Source organism: Spea bombifrons, chromosome 7 (genome assembly GCF_027358695.1).
Source record: "Spea bombifrons isolate aSpeBom1 chromosome 7, aSpeBom1.2.pri, whole genome shotgun sequence".
Classification (NCBI taxonomy): domain Eukaryota; kingdom Metazoa; phylum Chordata; class Amphibia; order Anura; family Pelobatidae; genus Spea; species Spea bombifrons.
In genome coordinates, this window is record NC_071093.1 from 2902641 (window position 1) to 2920492 (window position 17852).

General features: G+C 46.2%; 2 protein-coding genes across 2 annotated transcripts; one reads left to right on the top strand and one right to left on the bottom strand.

Moving 5' to 3' along the window:
- Positions 1-1581: 1581 nt before the first annotated feature.
- On the bottom strand, positions 1582-2744 carry LOC128502150 (histone H2B 1-like). Its single transcript, XM_053471882.1, has 2 exons — positions 2613-2744; positions 1582-1854 (listed from the first exon to the last, which is right to left on the bottom strand). The coding sequence occupies exons 1-2, from the start codon at positions 2730-2732 to the stop codon at positions 1648-1650; spliced, it is 327 nt and encodes a 108-aa protein (XP_053327857.1). The 5' UTR covers positions 2733-2744; the 3' UTR covers positions 1582-1647.
- Positions 2745-5548: 2804 nt separating this feature from the next.
- Positions 5549-15019, top strand: SLC11A1 (solute carrier family 11 member 1). The gene is made up of 15 exons (XM_053471340.1): positions 5549-5677; positions 6800-6900; positions 8186-8308; positions 8566-8685; positions 8861-8967; positions 9414-9484; positions 9975-10042; positions 11481-11636; positions 11958-12116; positions 12319-12405; positions 12737-12856; positions 13549-13698; positions 13840-13913; positions 14257-14410; positions 14785-15019. The coding sequence occupies exons 1-15, from the start codon at positions 5656-5658 to the stop codon at positions 14905-14907; spliced, it is 1635 nt and encodes a 544-aa protein (XP_053327315.1). The 5' UTR covers positions 5549-5655; the 3' UTR covers positions 14908-15019.
- The last annotated feature ends 2833 nt before the right edge of the window (positions 15020-17852 follow it).

The window sequence follows — 17852 nt, forward strand, 5'->3', positions numbered from 1 at the left end:
CAGCTGGGAGCCGTTAAATCAGTGAGACTGCGCATGCCTGATGTGATTGCGTTAACGGTTCACCCTTTGATTACCGGGAGCCCAGAGGGTTAATATAGATCTATATAATCTATGGAGCTTCTTCTATAACAGTAATATATATAATATAATATATAGTCTGGGAGTGGAGATATCCCTGCTTGACAAAAGGTGTAGGGATTACTGGGTAGGTAATTACTCCACCTGTGGAGGTGGAGAAGGAGAGACACTTTTGGAGAAGATGGAGAAGGCGAGACACTTTCCCCCGTGATTGAATTCAGGTGAATCCATGAGATTGTTGGATGTTTATTTGAAACACCATGATTTATAGGTGAGTTTGCATTAACTATACATTATACAGGGGCCGGTCACTGATTTATCTATACATTATACAGGGGCCGGTCACTGATTTAACTGTACATTATACAGGGGCCGGCTCACTGATTTATCTATACATTATACAGGGGCCAGCTCGCTGATTTATCTATACATTATACAGGGGCCGGTCACTGATTTAACTATACATTATACAGGGGCCGGTCACTGATTTATCTATACATTATACAGGGGGGCGGTCGCTGATTTATCTATACATTATACAGGGGCCAGCTCGCTGATTTAACTATACATTATACAGGGGCCGGCTCACTCATTTATCTATACATTATACAGGGGCCGGCTCACTCATTTATCTATATATTATACAGGGGCCGGTCACTGATTTATCTATACATTATACAGGGGCCGGCTCACTGATTTATCTATACATTATACAGGGGCCGGTCACTGATTTATCTATACATAATACGGGGCCGGCTCGCAAACAGCAGAATTCTGGCCCTGGGTTCTGCCCGCCGCGTTCTCTGCGTCATTTAGTACTCCGGGTCCAAACGTCTTCTCTTATTATTAACAGAGAAATGCCAGAGGAAGCCCCCGTACTCCAGGAATTCAGCTCGTGGAGACCGCCGTGTCCTGCTGTGCCCCGAAAAACCCTCCAGGAGAATAAAGTAACAGATCGGATAAGAGTTTGTGTTTATTGTAGATTAATATATATTTAATCCGCACTCTTATTTGGCTCCAACACCAAAGACCCGTTTACCCCTCTGCAGAGACCCAATCCCAGGTGTTAGCTGTTGCCGGATCACCACTCCCATCATGCAGTCCATGTACAGCCAGCAGCAACAGGGCTTACACCTGGCTACAGGTAGAAAGTGATAGACAGCCAAAGAAATTAATGTCATCTACGGGGTAGTAAGCATCGTACTCCCCATACAAAAGTCCCTTCTAAATTGGGAAATGGGGGGGGGGTTGGGGGAGAATTACAGTTACCCCCATCCCACCAGAGGATCCATGTAAGTGGGGTGCATGGTTTTCTTCTACATTCCTTTATACCCCCCGCCAAACCCATGGGGCATATTTGATTTTAATAGCACCATCACAGCGCTGTAAGTGCTTCTGCTGAGCATGGTGACCTGGGGAGACCCTCACCCACTAAAGACCCCAAAGACCACTTCTCCAGAGAGACTCCCCACCCTCCGCTCCGGCAGAGAAACAAACGCAGGATTAAAAAAGAAATACATTAACTTTTATTTAAATACAAGATATAAAACGGCACAAAGTCTGAATTAGTTAGTCGTCCGCCTTCATCTTCTTCGGCCCCTCAGGGCCGCGCAGGTTCAGCAGGACCCGCCTCAGGGCAGATTGCAGCTCCTTGGTGGTAATTGTCCTCCTCGTGTTGTATAGGGACAGTCTGGCGGCTTCAGCGGCCACCCGAGGATAGAGCCCTTTGGCCACCAGATTCTTGGACAGGCGAGACACCCGGACCCCGTGACCGGCCTGCGAAATAAAAGGGATTTAAACCAAGCACACAGAATGGGAGACGGTTTTATGTCGGATTGTTAGGGCTCAATAACTAAACATGAAGTCAAGGAACGGTCACCATTTAACACATTTATATCTCGAAGCCTTTAATCTGCAAAATCATCATTTAAGCGGAGACCACGTGAATTTGTTAACGGGAGGCATCATGAGATCTTACGACAGGTGCGCTGCGGTAGACAGTTTAAGACATTTATTGCTTTCAATCTGTGGCAAACTAGAATGGCTCGGTCTTAATCACCCAGCTGGACAGCAACTAATGAAAAAGGTTTTTACCCATTCAATGGAAATTGGCATAAAAAGACATTAAACGTTCAGATGGGAAATTTATATTCCCCCCCCCCCCACACATTTAAAGTTTGACAGGACTTTGATAGCTCATTCAGTACTAGGAAGTTGATAAAAGTCAATGATCTGAGTGATGGGAGTTACACTCCACGGCACCTGGTGAGCTACGCAAGTCTAATCCCTTTCTGAACTGTGGGAAAGACTCTGCATTCTGGGATTAACGGCTAAAGACCCTCCGTCTGCAGACGCTGAGAGCCAGAAATCCCATGGACACGAGACCTGGGGCAACACGCCAGCTGGGATCTACACACCTCCCGTGTGTCCTGTCCGTGTGTTCTACAGCCCTAAAAGCCCCGATAATGTGTATAGAAACACCTTTATAAAGGTATAAATATCCCCCTCCCCAAAAAACATTTGCAGCCACTCACCTGTTTGGACAGCCTGTAGATAAAGCTGGAGTATTTGCCCTTGGACTTGCGCTTTCTCACCACGATCACCCTGGGTTTGATGATTAATCGCATCTTTTTGGCAGCCGTAGAGCACTTCATCTTTGTTTCTAAGAAAAGAGTTCCAAAAGATTTGGTGATAACAGTGATTGGAGGAAAGTTATATATATTTACACCCCAGGTTATTTTATGGACACATTTCCAGTCCCCCCCCCCCATTTATCTCCATTACTACAGGAGAGAACATTTGCCCACTAAGGACTTAAGAAAACACTCAGACCCTTAAACCAGAGTACACCGGGTCTTAAGCACTTTGGATGGGATTCAAGTCCTTATAAATCGGGCACTCTGGACAAGTTATGCATCAGATCCTCATATAACCCAAAAAGCCAAGAGTTACAAATACATTCTTCACACAAAAAAACCAAAACACAAACCCTGAACCTGACAGAGAGGCACTCCTGTTATTTTATGTCCCATCAACAGGGGGCAGAAGCCCAGAGGGTCACAAGAGCAGCAGCTACAGCACTAGTTACAGAAACCGATACAGTTTCAAAGGTCTTGGTACAAAGTACAGCAAATGTATCAAAGACCGTAAACAAAAAAAACACAGAAAAGTCCCACCAAGTCCCACCAAGTCCCACCAAGTCCCACCAAGTCCCACCAAGTCCCACCAAGTCCCACCAAGTCCCACCAAGCACCTCAATCAGGTTCAATGCACAGGTATCTGCAGCCACCCCCAGAAGGCTGTTATATAGGCAGGTAACGGAGTTAAGCAGGCGTCACCTGGCTGGATGAGCCCCACCTGGTGGATAATTTGCCCTTTCTGGGAGAAAAAGAAAATGCGGATCAGATTACTGATTCTTTAGATCAAAAGTAGGAGAAAAAAACCCAGTTGAGACCGAAGACAAAAATATCGCAGATACGCATCGTTAGTAAAGCAGGGTGATGCGGCTCCCTGACACCCGCGGGCATACCTGGTTTGTTTTGTAAATGGCACAGAATGCACTTTATTAACCCATCGAGAGGATTATTCACTGAGAGGTGATGGCTTTCTCCTGCAAGAAGGGCTGCGGAAGATAGGTTTACACTGGCTACATTTGGTGCTGTCCCTTTTGCATGGTGGGTGGCACTGCAGGACCCCCCATGTGCATTTGCCCCTTTTCCACCCCCTGTCACCTCTAGCCCTGGCTCTGGGAACACCACTGGCGGGGTCTTTGGGGGAGCACTTTACTGTCACTGATTGGTTATCTCTTGGAGCCAATCAGTACCAAGAATCGTCAGACCACGGAGAAGGAGGGCAACCAAAATAAAAGTATCTCGAGTACCTAACAGATAAGTTAATAGTCCAAAGTTATCATGCCAAAAATATATGAATTCATGCAAATCCTAATGTATATCACATAGGGTCAAAAGTATCCAAAATCAGAATATGTCCCTCGAATCATTTCATTCAGAAAATGAGGCTCTCTTGGGAAAGGCTGCCTGCAGAAGAGACACCAAAAGGTTCCACAGGTCGTCTCTTCCACGGGAGCGAGCGGCCACATTAGGCTGCCTTCTCCATCAGCCGATCGTTGACTAAACGTATCAGACGTTACTTTTGAGATACAAGGCTGGCAAATAAAAGATTAAATGTATCCCGTTCTCTGCAAGAATACTTTGTTTAATATTAATAAACATTTTTAGTCTCAAACTCACCAAAATTATTTTATAGTGAAGTAGATGAAATGATCAAACTGTGAGTGATAACCCAACATGGGATGAAGAAATCTCATTGGCAAAAACTCAGAGAAATGACCCAAGGAACTAACGAGTTATACACCCGATCCCTCCAGCAGTCCCCAAAGTTGTCTTTCTCGCATGCTTCTACATGTTGATCCCATTTCATATTGTTGTTGTTGTTGTTGTTGTTGTTGTTGGAGTTCGTTTTCATGGAAACATTGTGTCCATACATAATAAAAGATCTAGATTAGGTCTGGCTGGCCACCTGGCACAGCGGGCGAATGCCCCGCACTCACCTGATCTGAGCCTAAAACCTGCCGTTGGCTGCACCCATCGTGTCATCAGACCCTTCTCCATGACCGAGGTCCCCGGAACGGCCGCTGGGGGGGCGCTGATTTAACAGCCAGACATTCTTTTTACTGAGTCAGACGGAAGATACGGGATCAGCAGAGAGCTGGTACGGCCGGATTTGGCTGACTGCCCCGTGTCAGCTCCTGGCTCTGAGAGGTCACCCTTTACCCCAATTGCCCCAAACCTGGTCATCTGCGCCAGTCCATCCACCCTTAATACAATGACAAGGCTTCCCAAAGCCTCCAAGACACGGTCCTTTCATGCGCTGAGTCTCACCTGGATGGTAAAATCAGATAAATTGAATCTAAAAACCCTCCTGGGGGGTTCCTAGCTGTCAGAAAGAGAAGGGCACGGGGGGGGGGGCTCAATACATAAATATAGCAAGATCTTAATGTGAAAGTTATCATGCACCTAAGGAGTTAATAAAGAATAAACACAATTATCATTTTTTTATAGTCTATTTTTTTATAGAAACAGAACCTGCCGGCAGATCGGCCCCTATCCGGCCCCCATCTAGTCGCCCGATTCTCCTGCTGTGAAGACTCAAACCTTAATCGGTCGTTGGTCTCGTCTTAGATTCAGGAGCCGTATGTCTATCCCATGCATGTTTAATACCCTCACTGTGTTACCCTCTACCACTTCTGCCGGGAGGCTGATCCACTTATCCACCACCGTCTCGGTAAAGTCAACACATAAAGTATTTTTAGTGCATCTCTCGCAGCTGAAGACTTGTCACCCTCCACCTATAAACCTCTGAGATGTCTGTCCCCTTTCTTATAGTGAAAGAGGAAGTAACGTTTCGGAGCTGATATGAGAGACGGGAATTTCCTCATTCAGCCAAACAGCAGATGAGTTACAGACTCCGGGCTACGAGGCTCTAGTATCTGGAATGCATTAATCCTCCCGCCGGCTTTCGCATTTGTGAGCAGAACCCAGCTGGGACACGGCAGGAATGGGATCCCGGGGGGAGGCAGGTGAGTGCCTTATTGCCTCATTGCCTGATAAAATGTAATATCTGGCTGTAAAGGGACTCTCGATTTTATTGTGGGTTATCGGCACTCGCAGGGCCCGCTGTCAGCATCTTTCTGGGAATGCAGGAACATGTTCTTGGTGAGCAGATAAACTCTCGTCAGTATTAATGTGGAATGCTGCTAAACTAGAATGAATGTTCTCAACCTCCCGTCAGCTTCAGGTCTTCCAGGTTTCATTATCTGGATATTATAACAAGTTTTACCGGAGAAGAGATCGGAAAACGTTTCCTTATGAGCCGTTTAAACATTAATCCCCAACTCGATGAACAAACCACTCTGTATAAAGATAATGCGCTGATTTATGTGTTTTTCCCCCACAAATCCATGAGAAAATGGAGGATTTAGTAGAGGTTGATACCTTCCGTTGGACTGATATAGAAAAAGGTGTACGGTTATATAGGCTTTTGTGGTCTCAGAGGTCTCTTCTTCATATCATCTGGAGGGAGGGCGATGTATCTGGTGCCACCCGGCTCGCGGGCTCAGCTTAAATAAACAAATGCAGAATGACAAACAACAGCATACCGTGACAATTTAACTCTTTCAATGCAAGAGGGTGGTAGATACTTGGAACAGCCTCCCAGCAGAAGTGGTAGAGGGTAATACAGAGAGGTAATTTAAACACGCATGGGATAGACATACGGCTCCTGAATTTCTGTTTCTACATCGTGCTGCCCCCGTGAATTAGGAGTTACGTAGATTTATGTCACAGTTACCGGGGGGGGGGTCTTATCGTCGTATGTGAATGAATGTGATTATGTTTTGTTTTAGAACGTTGATACATTTAACAAAAACAAACATAAACAGACATCAAAACAAATATAAGAAAACATAACAAGCACTCGGCGCTGGCCGTGTTATTATCAGCTATAATGAGCTTCTGCCGTGGCAGCAAAATACATGAAAACAAAGCGAGAATTCAGCGAATATTCAAAAAAACAAAACCCCACCTGCGGGATAAAAACCGGGGATTCCGTGACGGCTCCGCAGCATAGGAATGATGTAAATTTGGTGTAAATTTGGTTTTTAGTCTGGATTTCAGAGTTCGATGTTTTTTTTTTTTTGCAGATTTACCAAGAAACAGAAGCTATGGAGCCGTTGAAGCGAAAACTGAGGAGGCCGAAGGAACTTACCTGGAGGAGAAAATCCCCATTCCCAGCGCGGGCAGGGTGAGTGCGAGCAGACAGAGAGACAGAGTGAGTGTGCGATGCAGAGGCTGAGTGTGCGATGCAGAGAGGCTGAGTGTGCGATGCAGAGAGGCTGAGTGTGAGATACAGAGAGGCTGAGTGTGCGATGCAGAGAGGCTGAGTGTGCGATGCAGAGAGGCTGAGTGTGAGATACAGAGAGGCTGAGTGTGCGATGCAGAGGCTGAGTGTGCGATGCAGAGGCTGAGTGTGCGATGCAGAGGCTGAGTGTGAGATACAGAGAGGCTGAGTGTGCGATGTCTGTTGCATTGTCCCTTCCTAAAGTTTTGTTCATTTGGGCAAAGAACCTGGGAGAACAGGTTGGGGTGAAGGACGTCTCCTCCGGTGCGCGGATCATTTAATCCCCTCACTGTATTACCCTCTACCACTTCTGCTAGGAGGCTGTTCCACTAATCTACCACTCACCCAGTAAAGTTAAAGTACGTAATACAGAGCGGATAATGTGTGTTATAAAGGGTAGATTAATGTTATACAGAAGAAGTTAAGGGAAGGGTGGGGGTTAAAGGGGGTTGGTGGGGGTTTTATGTAAAACTGACAATGAAACAATAACCACCAATAGTGGGAAATAAATGATGTGAAAACCTTGCGCATTCCTCATTGGCTGAGACGTTTTGGGTTGCCCCGCCCCCGCGTGGAATGTCGCTCAGTCGGTGTCCCCGTGTGACCCGCGTGTAGATCGTCACCATGTGATAGAAAAACGGCTTTGATCCAGGGATGTCATTTTTGAAGTTCAAAGATAGATGCTGCCGGTACCGGTCCGTGCGCTGATCCGGCTTCGTGCTGCTCCCCGTGGCATGCTGTTTGGTGGCCTTTCCAGGGAAGGGCTAGCAAGGGGGGCAATAGGGCAATACCCCCCCCAACCCCCCCCCAGTCAGAACTGATTAAACAGTTTTGGGCAACGATATGAAACTTTTTACTGCATTTTGCTTGCAGTTCCACTTATAGCCACCAGTTAACAAAGTAACAAAGACTGTTGGCAGCACTTACATGACTGGATCCGTTTTATTGAATTTCTAGGCATTCTGTAAATGTGTTAAGGACAGGACCAGACGGCGCACTTTGAGGCTATAATTGCAAACTAAGAAATGTAACCCTTTAAAGTTGATTATTTTTTAACCCCATGATACACCATGATTCCTCTCTACCACTTCTGCTGGGAGGCTGTGGCATTTATCTACCTCCACCCCTTAGATTCCCTCTAATGATAAAAATAAAAATTTTTCATCTGTAAACGCTCTTTCCGTATCAGCCTGGCTTCAGCTTCCGGAAGCTCTGGGCGTTCACGGGACCCGGATTTCTGATGAGCATCGCCTACCTGGACCCCGGGAACATCGAGTCTGACCTGCAATGCGGAGCCATCGCTGGATTCAAGGTGATCAGGGAGACAGATAATGCACAAAACGCCATTTAACACAATAATTCCGAGGGGGGATTATATTTCTGTTACATTAAATGGTTAACCGCTTTGGATCCAAGCGTCCGCAGGGGGCGGGGCTTCATTATATAGATTATTATATAGGATCATATATTATATTAATGCTGCATAGAATAGAATAAGAACTGTGGACGCTTCTCTCCGCCGTCACCCAGCCAAACACCGTAACGAGCGCTCTGTCTTTTGATTGTCAGCTCCTGTGGGTCCTCCTCTGCGCAACCATTCTGGGCCTTGTGTGCCAGAGGCTGGCGGTGCGGCTGGGGGTCGTGACAGGAAAGGACTTGGCTCAAGTCTGCCACTCGTACTACCCCAAGGTAAGGGCCTCGCCCCGGTTAAGAACAACTAAAGAGTTAACACGTTAAAGCTGCTGTTCCACTGACTCTGCTCCACGTGTCTGTCACGCTGTGCTGCTCCCTGGGGGGCAGTTATGTCTGCGTTGCACTCTCTGTTCCTCCCGGTCTCTGTCACTTCTGCATTTTGCCGTTTCAGGTCCCTCGGTGGATCCTGTGGGTTTTGGTGGAGTTGGCCATCATTGGGTCCGACATGCAGGAGGTTATCGGCACAGCGATTGCGTTCAGCCTTCTGTCCTCCGGACGGTGAGACCCCGCTTCACATTTTGTATCATGAGACCACCTGCGACTCCATAAAAGAGATTAGTCAACCATTTCTCCTTCCGCTCTACTGCTTCCAAACATAGCATGCTTACTAACTCCTATGGCACCAACAGACTCTGCAGCGCAGTACAATGGAGAGGTACTGATGAGATTTCCTGGCTGAGTGGGGGCCCTACTAGGAGCCACATCGTGTGGATGCCGACTGTGGCCCCATTATTGTTAAACAAGTTAAATGATAAATTCACAGAGAGTCTATACCTGGGCGAGAGCCTAGTGACTCTGCGCTAGACCCTAGAGCTTACACTCTAGAAGATATGCGTGGTCGTGGGGGTGCTGAGGTTATTCCAAGACAGAACATGCACATCACATACAAGGCATACTGCAATGCACGGACAGTATAAGTATTCTTATTATCTTATCCTTTGTAGGATCCCTCTCTGGGGTGGAGTTCTCATCACCATCGCTGATACTTTGGTATTTTTATTCCTAGATAAATACGGTGAGTTTATGAAAAACCTGAAACACAATGTCCAATATGTATTTCAAAATAGCAGCCGGGGGGTTAAAGATTTTTATATATTCATACCTGAGCTTCTAAAAAAGAGGGAGGAAAGGGGAGGAATAAGGGCGTCCAGGGAGGAAAGAGGGGAGGAAAGGGAGACTGAGAGACTGAAAAAACTAAACAGGGACTAAAAGATTTATTATTATTATTATTATTATTATTATTATTATTATGTATTTTTATCATTGTAGCTGCTTGTAGGAATTGGATTTTATTCGTTCACTGAGTACGGAGCCAAAATCCTATCACATTAATCCGAGAAAACCCTCTAATTCATTAAATTAATTTAAGTGGCTAAGTTTTGTATGAAAGCAGCAGACATGTAGAAGGACTTTGGATCTCAGAACTGGTTCAAATATTTAGTATTTTCTGCCAACCTTCATTTATCTCAATAACTTCAACAAACGGCACCTTCCACCCTTACCAGGTCTCAGGAAGCTAGAAGCCTTCTTCGGCCTCCTCATCACAATAATGGCAATCACGTTCGGCTACGAGGTAATCTACCTTTAAGGGGTTAATCATTAAAGGGGTCTTCCGGTTACGCTATGTAAACCCAGCGCACATGGGGTTAATGCTGTATATGACGTAGCTGGAAACAAGGCGCATAGAAGCCTTTATCACTCCCATCACTCCTGTGTTCCAATGGCCCTTTATCACTCCCATCACTCCTGTGTCCCAATGGCCCTTTATCACTCCCATCACTCCTGTGTTCCAATGGCACAAACGTTGTGATCGTTAGAAACCCTTTTGTAATTATGTTACAGGCAGAAATGCCCCCCCCCCGGGTTAAGCGTATTTGTACGATGACTGCAGTCTCGGTTGTCCGGTGGATCGGGGCAGGTTTTCCTTCTTATTAGGCTCCAGCAAAAACTGAGACCACCTGGGTATGATGTCATACATTGGCAGTGATGAGGTGGTTCTGTGGAAGGAACCCACGTGATTACTTCTTCCCACTTAGTTTGTGCCGGATTTATCGGACCCGGCGACGGCGCCAAACATTTCAAGTTACCAAACACACGTTGCAAAATAGTCACAAGGGTTTGTCTTCCTTAAACATCGATGAGCCAAGAAACCTGCTGGTTCTGAGTCACTGTCGTGGCTTCTGGCGCTGTGTGGTAATACATTGTTTCTTTAACGGGGATAATATCACTCCCATCACTCCTGTGTGCCAATGGCCCTTTATCACTCCCATCACTCCTGTGTTCCAATGGCCCTTTATCACTCCCATCATTCCTGTGTGCCAATGGCCCTTTATCACTCCCATCACTCCTGTGTTCCAATGGCCCTTTATCACTCCCATCACTCCTGTGTTCCAATGGCCCTTTATCACTCCCATCACTCCTGTGTTCCAATGGCCCTTTATCACTCCCATCACTCCTGTGTTCCAATGGCCCTTTATCACTCCCATCACTCCTGTGTTCCAATGGCCCTTTATCAAATGTCCTTGTTTTCCATGAAAGCAGCTCAGTGACCCCAAACTTTTGAACCGTAGCGTATATTTGACAGATGGCAGGCATGACGAGAATTCTCTGGGAAGTTCCCACGTATGATGGCAGGACTTACATCGTCCAAAAACAAGTCTTAAAACCTGTGAGCCAATGGAGCCCTTTCCAGAAGTAAAACCTTATAATAAGTAGAATGGATGGTATCGGGGGGGGGGGGACTGGAAACGTGGCCAAAAGTGGCAAGCTGATTTACAAAGTAAACATGGTCCATTGAAGTCACCGTGACCCTGCTTGGAACTGGTCCAAGTGAGTCTACAACCTACTAGAAGGGGTTTTCATACCAGTATGGATGACAAATAGTTGGCACCTGATTGTATCCCAACAGGGATGCAGTCCAGACGAGACCAGGTGGCCACAAAGTCTTGATGAGGTCCAAGGTGAAGGAACCTGTATGATGTTTCTCAGACGTTCTTTGTCTTCTCTCCCAGTACGTGGTGGTCAGGCCCAACCAAGTGGAGGTGATAAAGGGTATGTTTTACCCCTACTGCTCGGGCTGTGGCTCCCCAGAACTACTTCAGGCTGTGGGGATCATAGGCGCCATCATTATGCCACACAACATCTATCTGCACTCCTCTCTCGTCAAGGTAGGTTGCCATATCGCGCTTAAAACTGAAGTGAAGGCAACTGGTAAGATGTTACTGCAAGACTCTTCTTCACATCAAGCCAATGATAGGGAAACGATGCATCAAATCGTCTGTAGAAACGTTCTTTTTAACATAAGGCCAACGCGGTGACGTCTACCGCATGTTGCGTCGAGACTTCTCTGGCGTTCCACCGCCCCAGATGGGTTTTACAATCTCAGGAGCATCGGTCTTCACAAATAGTTCAGGCGTTTCCAAGATGGCGGCCACTTTGAGCTCCAAACCATGCCTCCAGCAGCCTGTATTAATGACTTCTTTCCGCAGTCTAGGGTTGTGGATCGCTCAAGAAAGGAGGAGGTGAGGGAAGCCAACATGTACTTCATGATCGAGTCGAGCATTGCCCTGTTTGTGTCCTTCATCATTAATCTCTTTGTCATGGCTGTGTTTGCAGAAGCCTTTTACAACAAGACCAACCAAGACGCCGTGAGTTAAACGCTTGGCTCTCTTATAAACTTTGGGGTTTTGGGGAATCTGTAGAACTTTTTAACGACCCGACTTTGCTCCACGATGGAGAGCCGGCTCATGTCTTCCTGCGGGAGAAGGTCACTCCATAGAACGTTTGGTAATGGAATGGATCCGAGCTGTAACGGTCTCAGTAACCGTCTCCGCTTTGTGTTCTTCTCAGCACGACGTTTGCCTGAACAGCAGCAGCCCCCACGCTGGAGTCTTCCCGGCCGATAACAGCACCTTGTCCGTTGACATCTACAAAGGGGTCCGTAAACTGCCAACAACTCCCAGAAACGTGCAGAAATTATTATTCCTTACGGTCATCGCTATTTCATTTAACTCACTTTACCTGGAAGATAAAATACTGCGCTGTACACGGGAACGTCGGCGAGTATTGACAATGCTAATGAAGTCCCGCTTATGTAAAGAAGTCCTTTCCTGCATATGCTTTCATTAGTCAGATGGTCCCTCTAGGTGTTTAAGACAGAGACATTCTGTTGTTTAAGGCTAAGGATACGGCACGATATTTTAAAAGCTGTTTTTAAAGGGATACTAAGTATCATTATTACTCGCTTCTTCTGTCTCTCCCCGCGCAGGGCGTTATATTGGGCTGTTTCTTTGGACCGGCTGCCTTGTACATCTGGGCGGTGGGAATCTTAGCTGCCGGCCAGAGCTCCACCATGACCGGTACCTACGCCGGACAGTTTGTGATGGAGGTAAATGTGCTTCGTAATGTTAAATCATCAATTTACCAGCCTTATACGAGACCCAACATCTCATCCCATAAAAGCTGGTTCACCTGTATTCAAGCAGGGGTTTCAGCTAGATTTGTTTCGAACATGATGTAGTCACTTCCAGACTTTATGACCCCCTGAGAATCTAATAATTTACCCCAAAATTGGGGATTGCTCTGGAAATCTAGGACAGATGGCAGGTATAACATGTAAGAAACTTTCGCTGTTGTGCCCATAGCTGTCATTATACTATAAGCGTCATCAGAGAGGAGCAGCTTAATTTCTGGGGTGAAATCATCAGAGCAGGGAAGTTGGTAGCTATTGGCTGCCCCTTGAGGTTGCGGTGTAATGGCTCCCCCTTGTGGCAACTTAGTAAACTGACAAACCCAGCAGGTTTTACATCTGTGGCGTGTTTTGGGAGATACTGTGGGGATACTCTGCGGATACTCTGGAGATACTCTGGGGATACTCTGGAGATACTCTGCGGATACTCTGGAGATACTCTGGAGATACTCTGCGGATACTCTGGAGATACTCTGGAGATACTCTGCGGATACTCTGGAGATACTCTGGGGATACTCTGGAGATACTCTGCAGATCTTATAACCCCCGCGCATGTCACAGAGTCCCCAGGCAGCGCATTTTGTTGGGGTTAATGATCGTTTTTCTTCTAGGGCTTCCTGAACCTGAAATGGTGCCGGTTCTATCGCGTGCTGTTCACCAGATCCTGCGCCATTATCCCCACGGTGTTTGTGGCAGCGTTTAAGGACGTGGAGCATCTGACCGGGATGAACGACTTCCTTAACGTCCTACAAAGTATCCTGGTAACGAGACGGCAACCGCCTGGGGGGGCAACATGTTACATGTGATGGATAATGCATGATACGGGGCCGCTAACACTAAAAATGGCCAAAGAGGGGCACTTTTATTTTCGCTCTGACTTCAGCTCCTAATCTGCCTTCCAGCTGCCCTTCGCTCTGCTCCCAGTCCTGACGTTCACCAGCATGCGGCCGCTCATGCAGGATTTTTCCAACGGCATGTGAGTCACGGCGGCGAAAACGCGCATGATCGGCATTATATACAGACAGCTGTATGTAACGTGTATGGACAGCTGTATGTAACGTGTATGGATAGCTGTATGTAACGTGTATGGACAGTTGTATGTAACATGTATGGATAGCTGTATGTAACGTGTATGATAGCTGTATGTAACGTGTATGGACAGCTGTATGTAACATGTATGGACAGTTGTATATAACATGTATGGACAGCTGTATGTAACGTGTATGGACAGTTGTATGGAACATGTATGGATAGCTGTATGTAACATGTATGATAGCTGTATGTAACATGTATGATAGCCGCGTGTTTTCTGCCCGCAGCGCGGGGAAGTTGGTGGCCATGTTGCTCATCGCGTTGATCATTGCCATTAACCTGTATTTTGTGGCGGTGTACATCCCCACCTTGGAGAATGTCGGGCTCTACGTCTTCGTTGGGATCATCATCTTGCTGTACGCGGCGTTCACGCTGTACCTGGTAAGACATTGAACCCCCAAACACACGCAACGTGAGAGAGTGACCCCTCACCGGTCACCTGTGTTCAAGCAGGTGTCATCAGACGATGGCATATCAGTGAGACACCATTTGTAGATTAGTAAAGAGGGGTATTTTACCCTGTGAATCCCTCGGGGAGTAACAAGCAAACTACCCCAGAAATAATAACCCAGCCATACTCTCTAAAGTCTATGGAGGAACGGACTTCATTAGCATTGCCATAAAGCATCAGCTCAGTGTGGGAAAGTCACCCAAAATATCATAAGGCTGTAAATGGTGGCCGAGCAGTAAGTGTGGGGGAGAATAAAGTCCGACGTGTAAACGCATCCCCTCTTTGATGTTTTTCCTCTTTATAGTTGTGGACCTGCTGCCTGGCGCATGGTTTGGGCTTCCTGGCTTGCGGGAAACACACGCAGTTTTCTTACGGACTTCCTGAAGAGACGCAAGAAGAATCCCACAGCTCGGGAGCCGTGCAGTAAAGACCCCAAAACCCTCCGTCTGCTGTTCCTGGTCAGCGAAGCTGAACTTTATGGGCTTTCTTCAACCTAATTTACCGTTACTATGTATTTGTAATAATTCCAACGAAGCGACGACGCTCGGGTCTCTTCTTTACCCGCAAGAACCGATGATCTCCGGCAACCGGTTTTCAGAATTTGGTGGAATAACGGAAGCCAACGTTTCCTTTTTACCCAGAAAAACCCAAACTCTTACCTTCAAACACTAAGCGGTTAGAAACCCAGACAAGAGGAGGAGGACAGCGTGTCAAAAAATACAAATAAAAACACTGTCTATTTCTGTCAATTATATAACAATAATAATAATAATAATTAATAATAATAATACGGTAATAATAATAATAATAATAATGTAATAATAATAATATATTCCATAAATCCAGTGCAAAATGATACCACACATTATATAATTCTTGGTTGGCATGAATTTACTGATAAATTATTATTATTATTATTATTACTATTATTATTATTATTATTCTCACATGAGAATTTTACCATTAAAAGGTAGTTTGATGAAGGGTTTTAGCTTTTGTAGTTTGACTCAAAAGGGTCGATTAACAAATCTGGGCAATTTATAAGCTTGAGGGTCGACCTAAAAGTAATAAAACTTATGGCTAAAGTAAAATCAGATGAGTCAGGAGGGTAGATATAATAATTTGGGGTGCCCTCCTCAAAAAAGTACACCTTCCCACACTGCTCCTGGATCTTTGTACACGCGCGGCTTCTTCTGGACATGGTGAGTGTGGGGATGAGTGAGGGTTCCCTGTCTAGACCCTAAATATCATTCAAACATTACAGGTCAGCACAGATTGCATGGGGGGATAGCGCAGGAATTTAAAGGGTCCGAGCAAACAGGGGCATAACAAGAAACCGCAGGGACCCCGGGGGCCTGGGCTCTGCCGACTTCACTAAGCAGCATGTCCTATATTGACGGGTTTGTCCCCCAAACAGCTTCTCGGTGCCATATTAGCCCCCAAACAGCTTGCCTGAGCCATCTTAGCCTCTAACCAGCTTGCCTGCCGCTGACAGCCCTCTGATGATTATTCATGAACGGCATTTAAATTAGAGGGAATCTGATATTTCGAATCACTCGCAGGACCTGTACATTCGCAGCAAAGACTTCTTATGCAAGAAAAATTAAAGGGATCGAGTCAGGGGGGGAAACTTTTTACAAAAATGTTAAAAACGTTAAAAAAAATTGAGATTAGGAGGTATTTCAAGATGAAAAAAAAACGCTTCCAGGGGCCCGATGGGTTAATGCTGTATAGAAAGTGTTCATATTGTTTGGATGCAGATGTACAAAGCCGACCACAATCAACGGAGACTTTTGAGGTTTCATTTCCTTTAAGAGGAGGCATTTCTAGGAACTTTGCTAGAATCCGGGGAGATTTGTAAGGATTTTCCAACGTAAACATCTGGCCTTTCTGCAGAGCACCGGCAGCTTACAAAGTGACAATTTCAGGATGTTTCCCTATAAAAATCTGATTTTTGGGAGATTTTTTTGCAGAATTTAAAGTCAAGAATTAAAAATAAAAGCGCGTTATCTTTTCCATAACATCGGGGCTGCCCTGTGGCCCCTAGAGGCTCTGCACATGGCCCTGAATGTAAAATCATGAGCGGGGCCATCTAAAGCCCATCGTTCCTGCCACAAACTTTGTATAGGTGATAAAATTCCCATTTCTGAATATTTTTATGGCACTTGTTAAGAACCCCATATTTAAATTGTACAGCGCTGTGGAATATGTTGGCGCTTAAGAAGTAGCCCTGGCCAGTAAGCAGCGAGGGCCCAGGGGAATACTGAACCCCAAGCGCTGCGGGCCCAGGGGGTGTGGGCAATTTGCTGACGCTCCCTGGGTTTGGAGTTGCACTGTTTGGCAGGCAGGCGCCGGGGACCTGTCAGTGCAGAGGCCTCAGGAGGGGCCCCGGCTCCCCTCGCCCTCACACACCATGCACTCACACTGCCCTGGCTGCCTTTGCTGCCGCCCCACACCTCAACTGGAGCTTTGTACTTTGCAGACGGTCCCTGAGCAGTTTCAAGGCTCCCCACAGCCAAGCTCTCCTAAAATACAGCAAAGACCTCTCCCTGGAGGCTCCTGGGGCCCCTGGGTGCCCTCCTTTAGGACCCCTGAGTGGGAGTGCACCCCACCTGGTCACTGAGACCCTGAGCAATACATCAGCCCCCTTTACTTGTTTGTGTGAAGAATGTCAGTGTTCTTAAAAGGGCAATATTTTGGGTGCTGTCCCACTTTCATAGACTGTTTTTTTTCAGTACGACTGGCTGCCGCATTTTAATGAACACTATCAGTAATTAATTACGCATGTGGACTACAACTCCCATGATGTTCAGCCAACCCACTCATAATTCCAGCAAAAAAGTGGTCTTATCACCATAACAACATAACCTTTTAGGTGTCCCATGAGCAGGGGTCTCTTCTTGGTCCTCCCGTACTGTAACAGCACTATAGAATCTGCGGGCTTTCAAATAATGTAATGTTACCGGTTACTATAGCGATGGCACCAGTTTCAAACTTTGCACCAGATTCACTTTCGTAAAACACCCTTAGTCCACAGCTATGAAAACGCGTGTGGCAGTGGGCTACAAATCCCAAGATGCTCAGGCAGCCAAAGAGTCCGATGAGACTTTGATCGGTTTATTCGATGAGTTTTAACCATTCAGCAAATCAGAAGGTTCTGTTTGCCCTTCTAAGAGGTTCCGCAGCAGCTGTCACAAGGCACGCGCTTTATGGATTTATGTGTTTAAAGCGAGTTATTAGCATTGATTGGCTGGTTACCGTGTAATAAAGGACTTATTAAATGTCCAGATAATCAGAAATTCACCCACAGACTGTAAAACCAGAGGAAAAAGTTAAAGAATGCTCTTGCGGGAGTTACCATGGAAACGTTAG

Bases quoted from the DNA above. Each gene is read 5' to 3' on its own strand.
- LOC128502150 (XM_053471882.1), bottom strand. From the start codon at position 2,732: ATGAAGTGCTCTACGGCTGCCAAAAAGATGCGATTAATCATCAAACCC. The intron at 1,855-2,612 runs GTGAGTGGCTGC...TTTATTTCGCAG, and splicing joins TCTACAGGCTGTCCAAACAG to GCCGGTCACGGGGTCCGGGT.
- SLC11A1 (XM_053471340.1), top strand. From the start codon at position 5,656: ATGGGATCCCGGGGGGAGGCAG. The intron at 6,901-8,185 runs GTGAGTGCGAGC...TTTCCGTATCAG, and splicing joins CCATTCCCAGCGCGGGCAGG to CCTGGCTTCAGCTTCCGGAA. The intron at 10,043-11,480 runs GTAATCTACCTT...CTTCTCTCCCAG, and splicing joins CAATCACGTTCGGCTACGAG to TACGTGGTGGTCAGGCCCAA.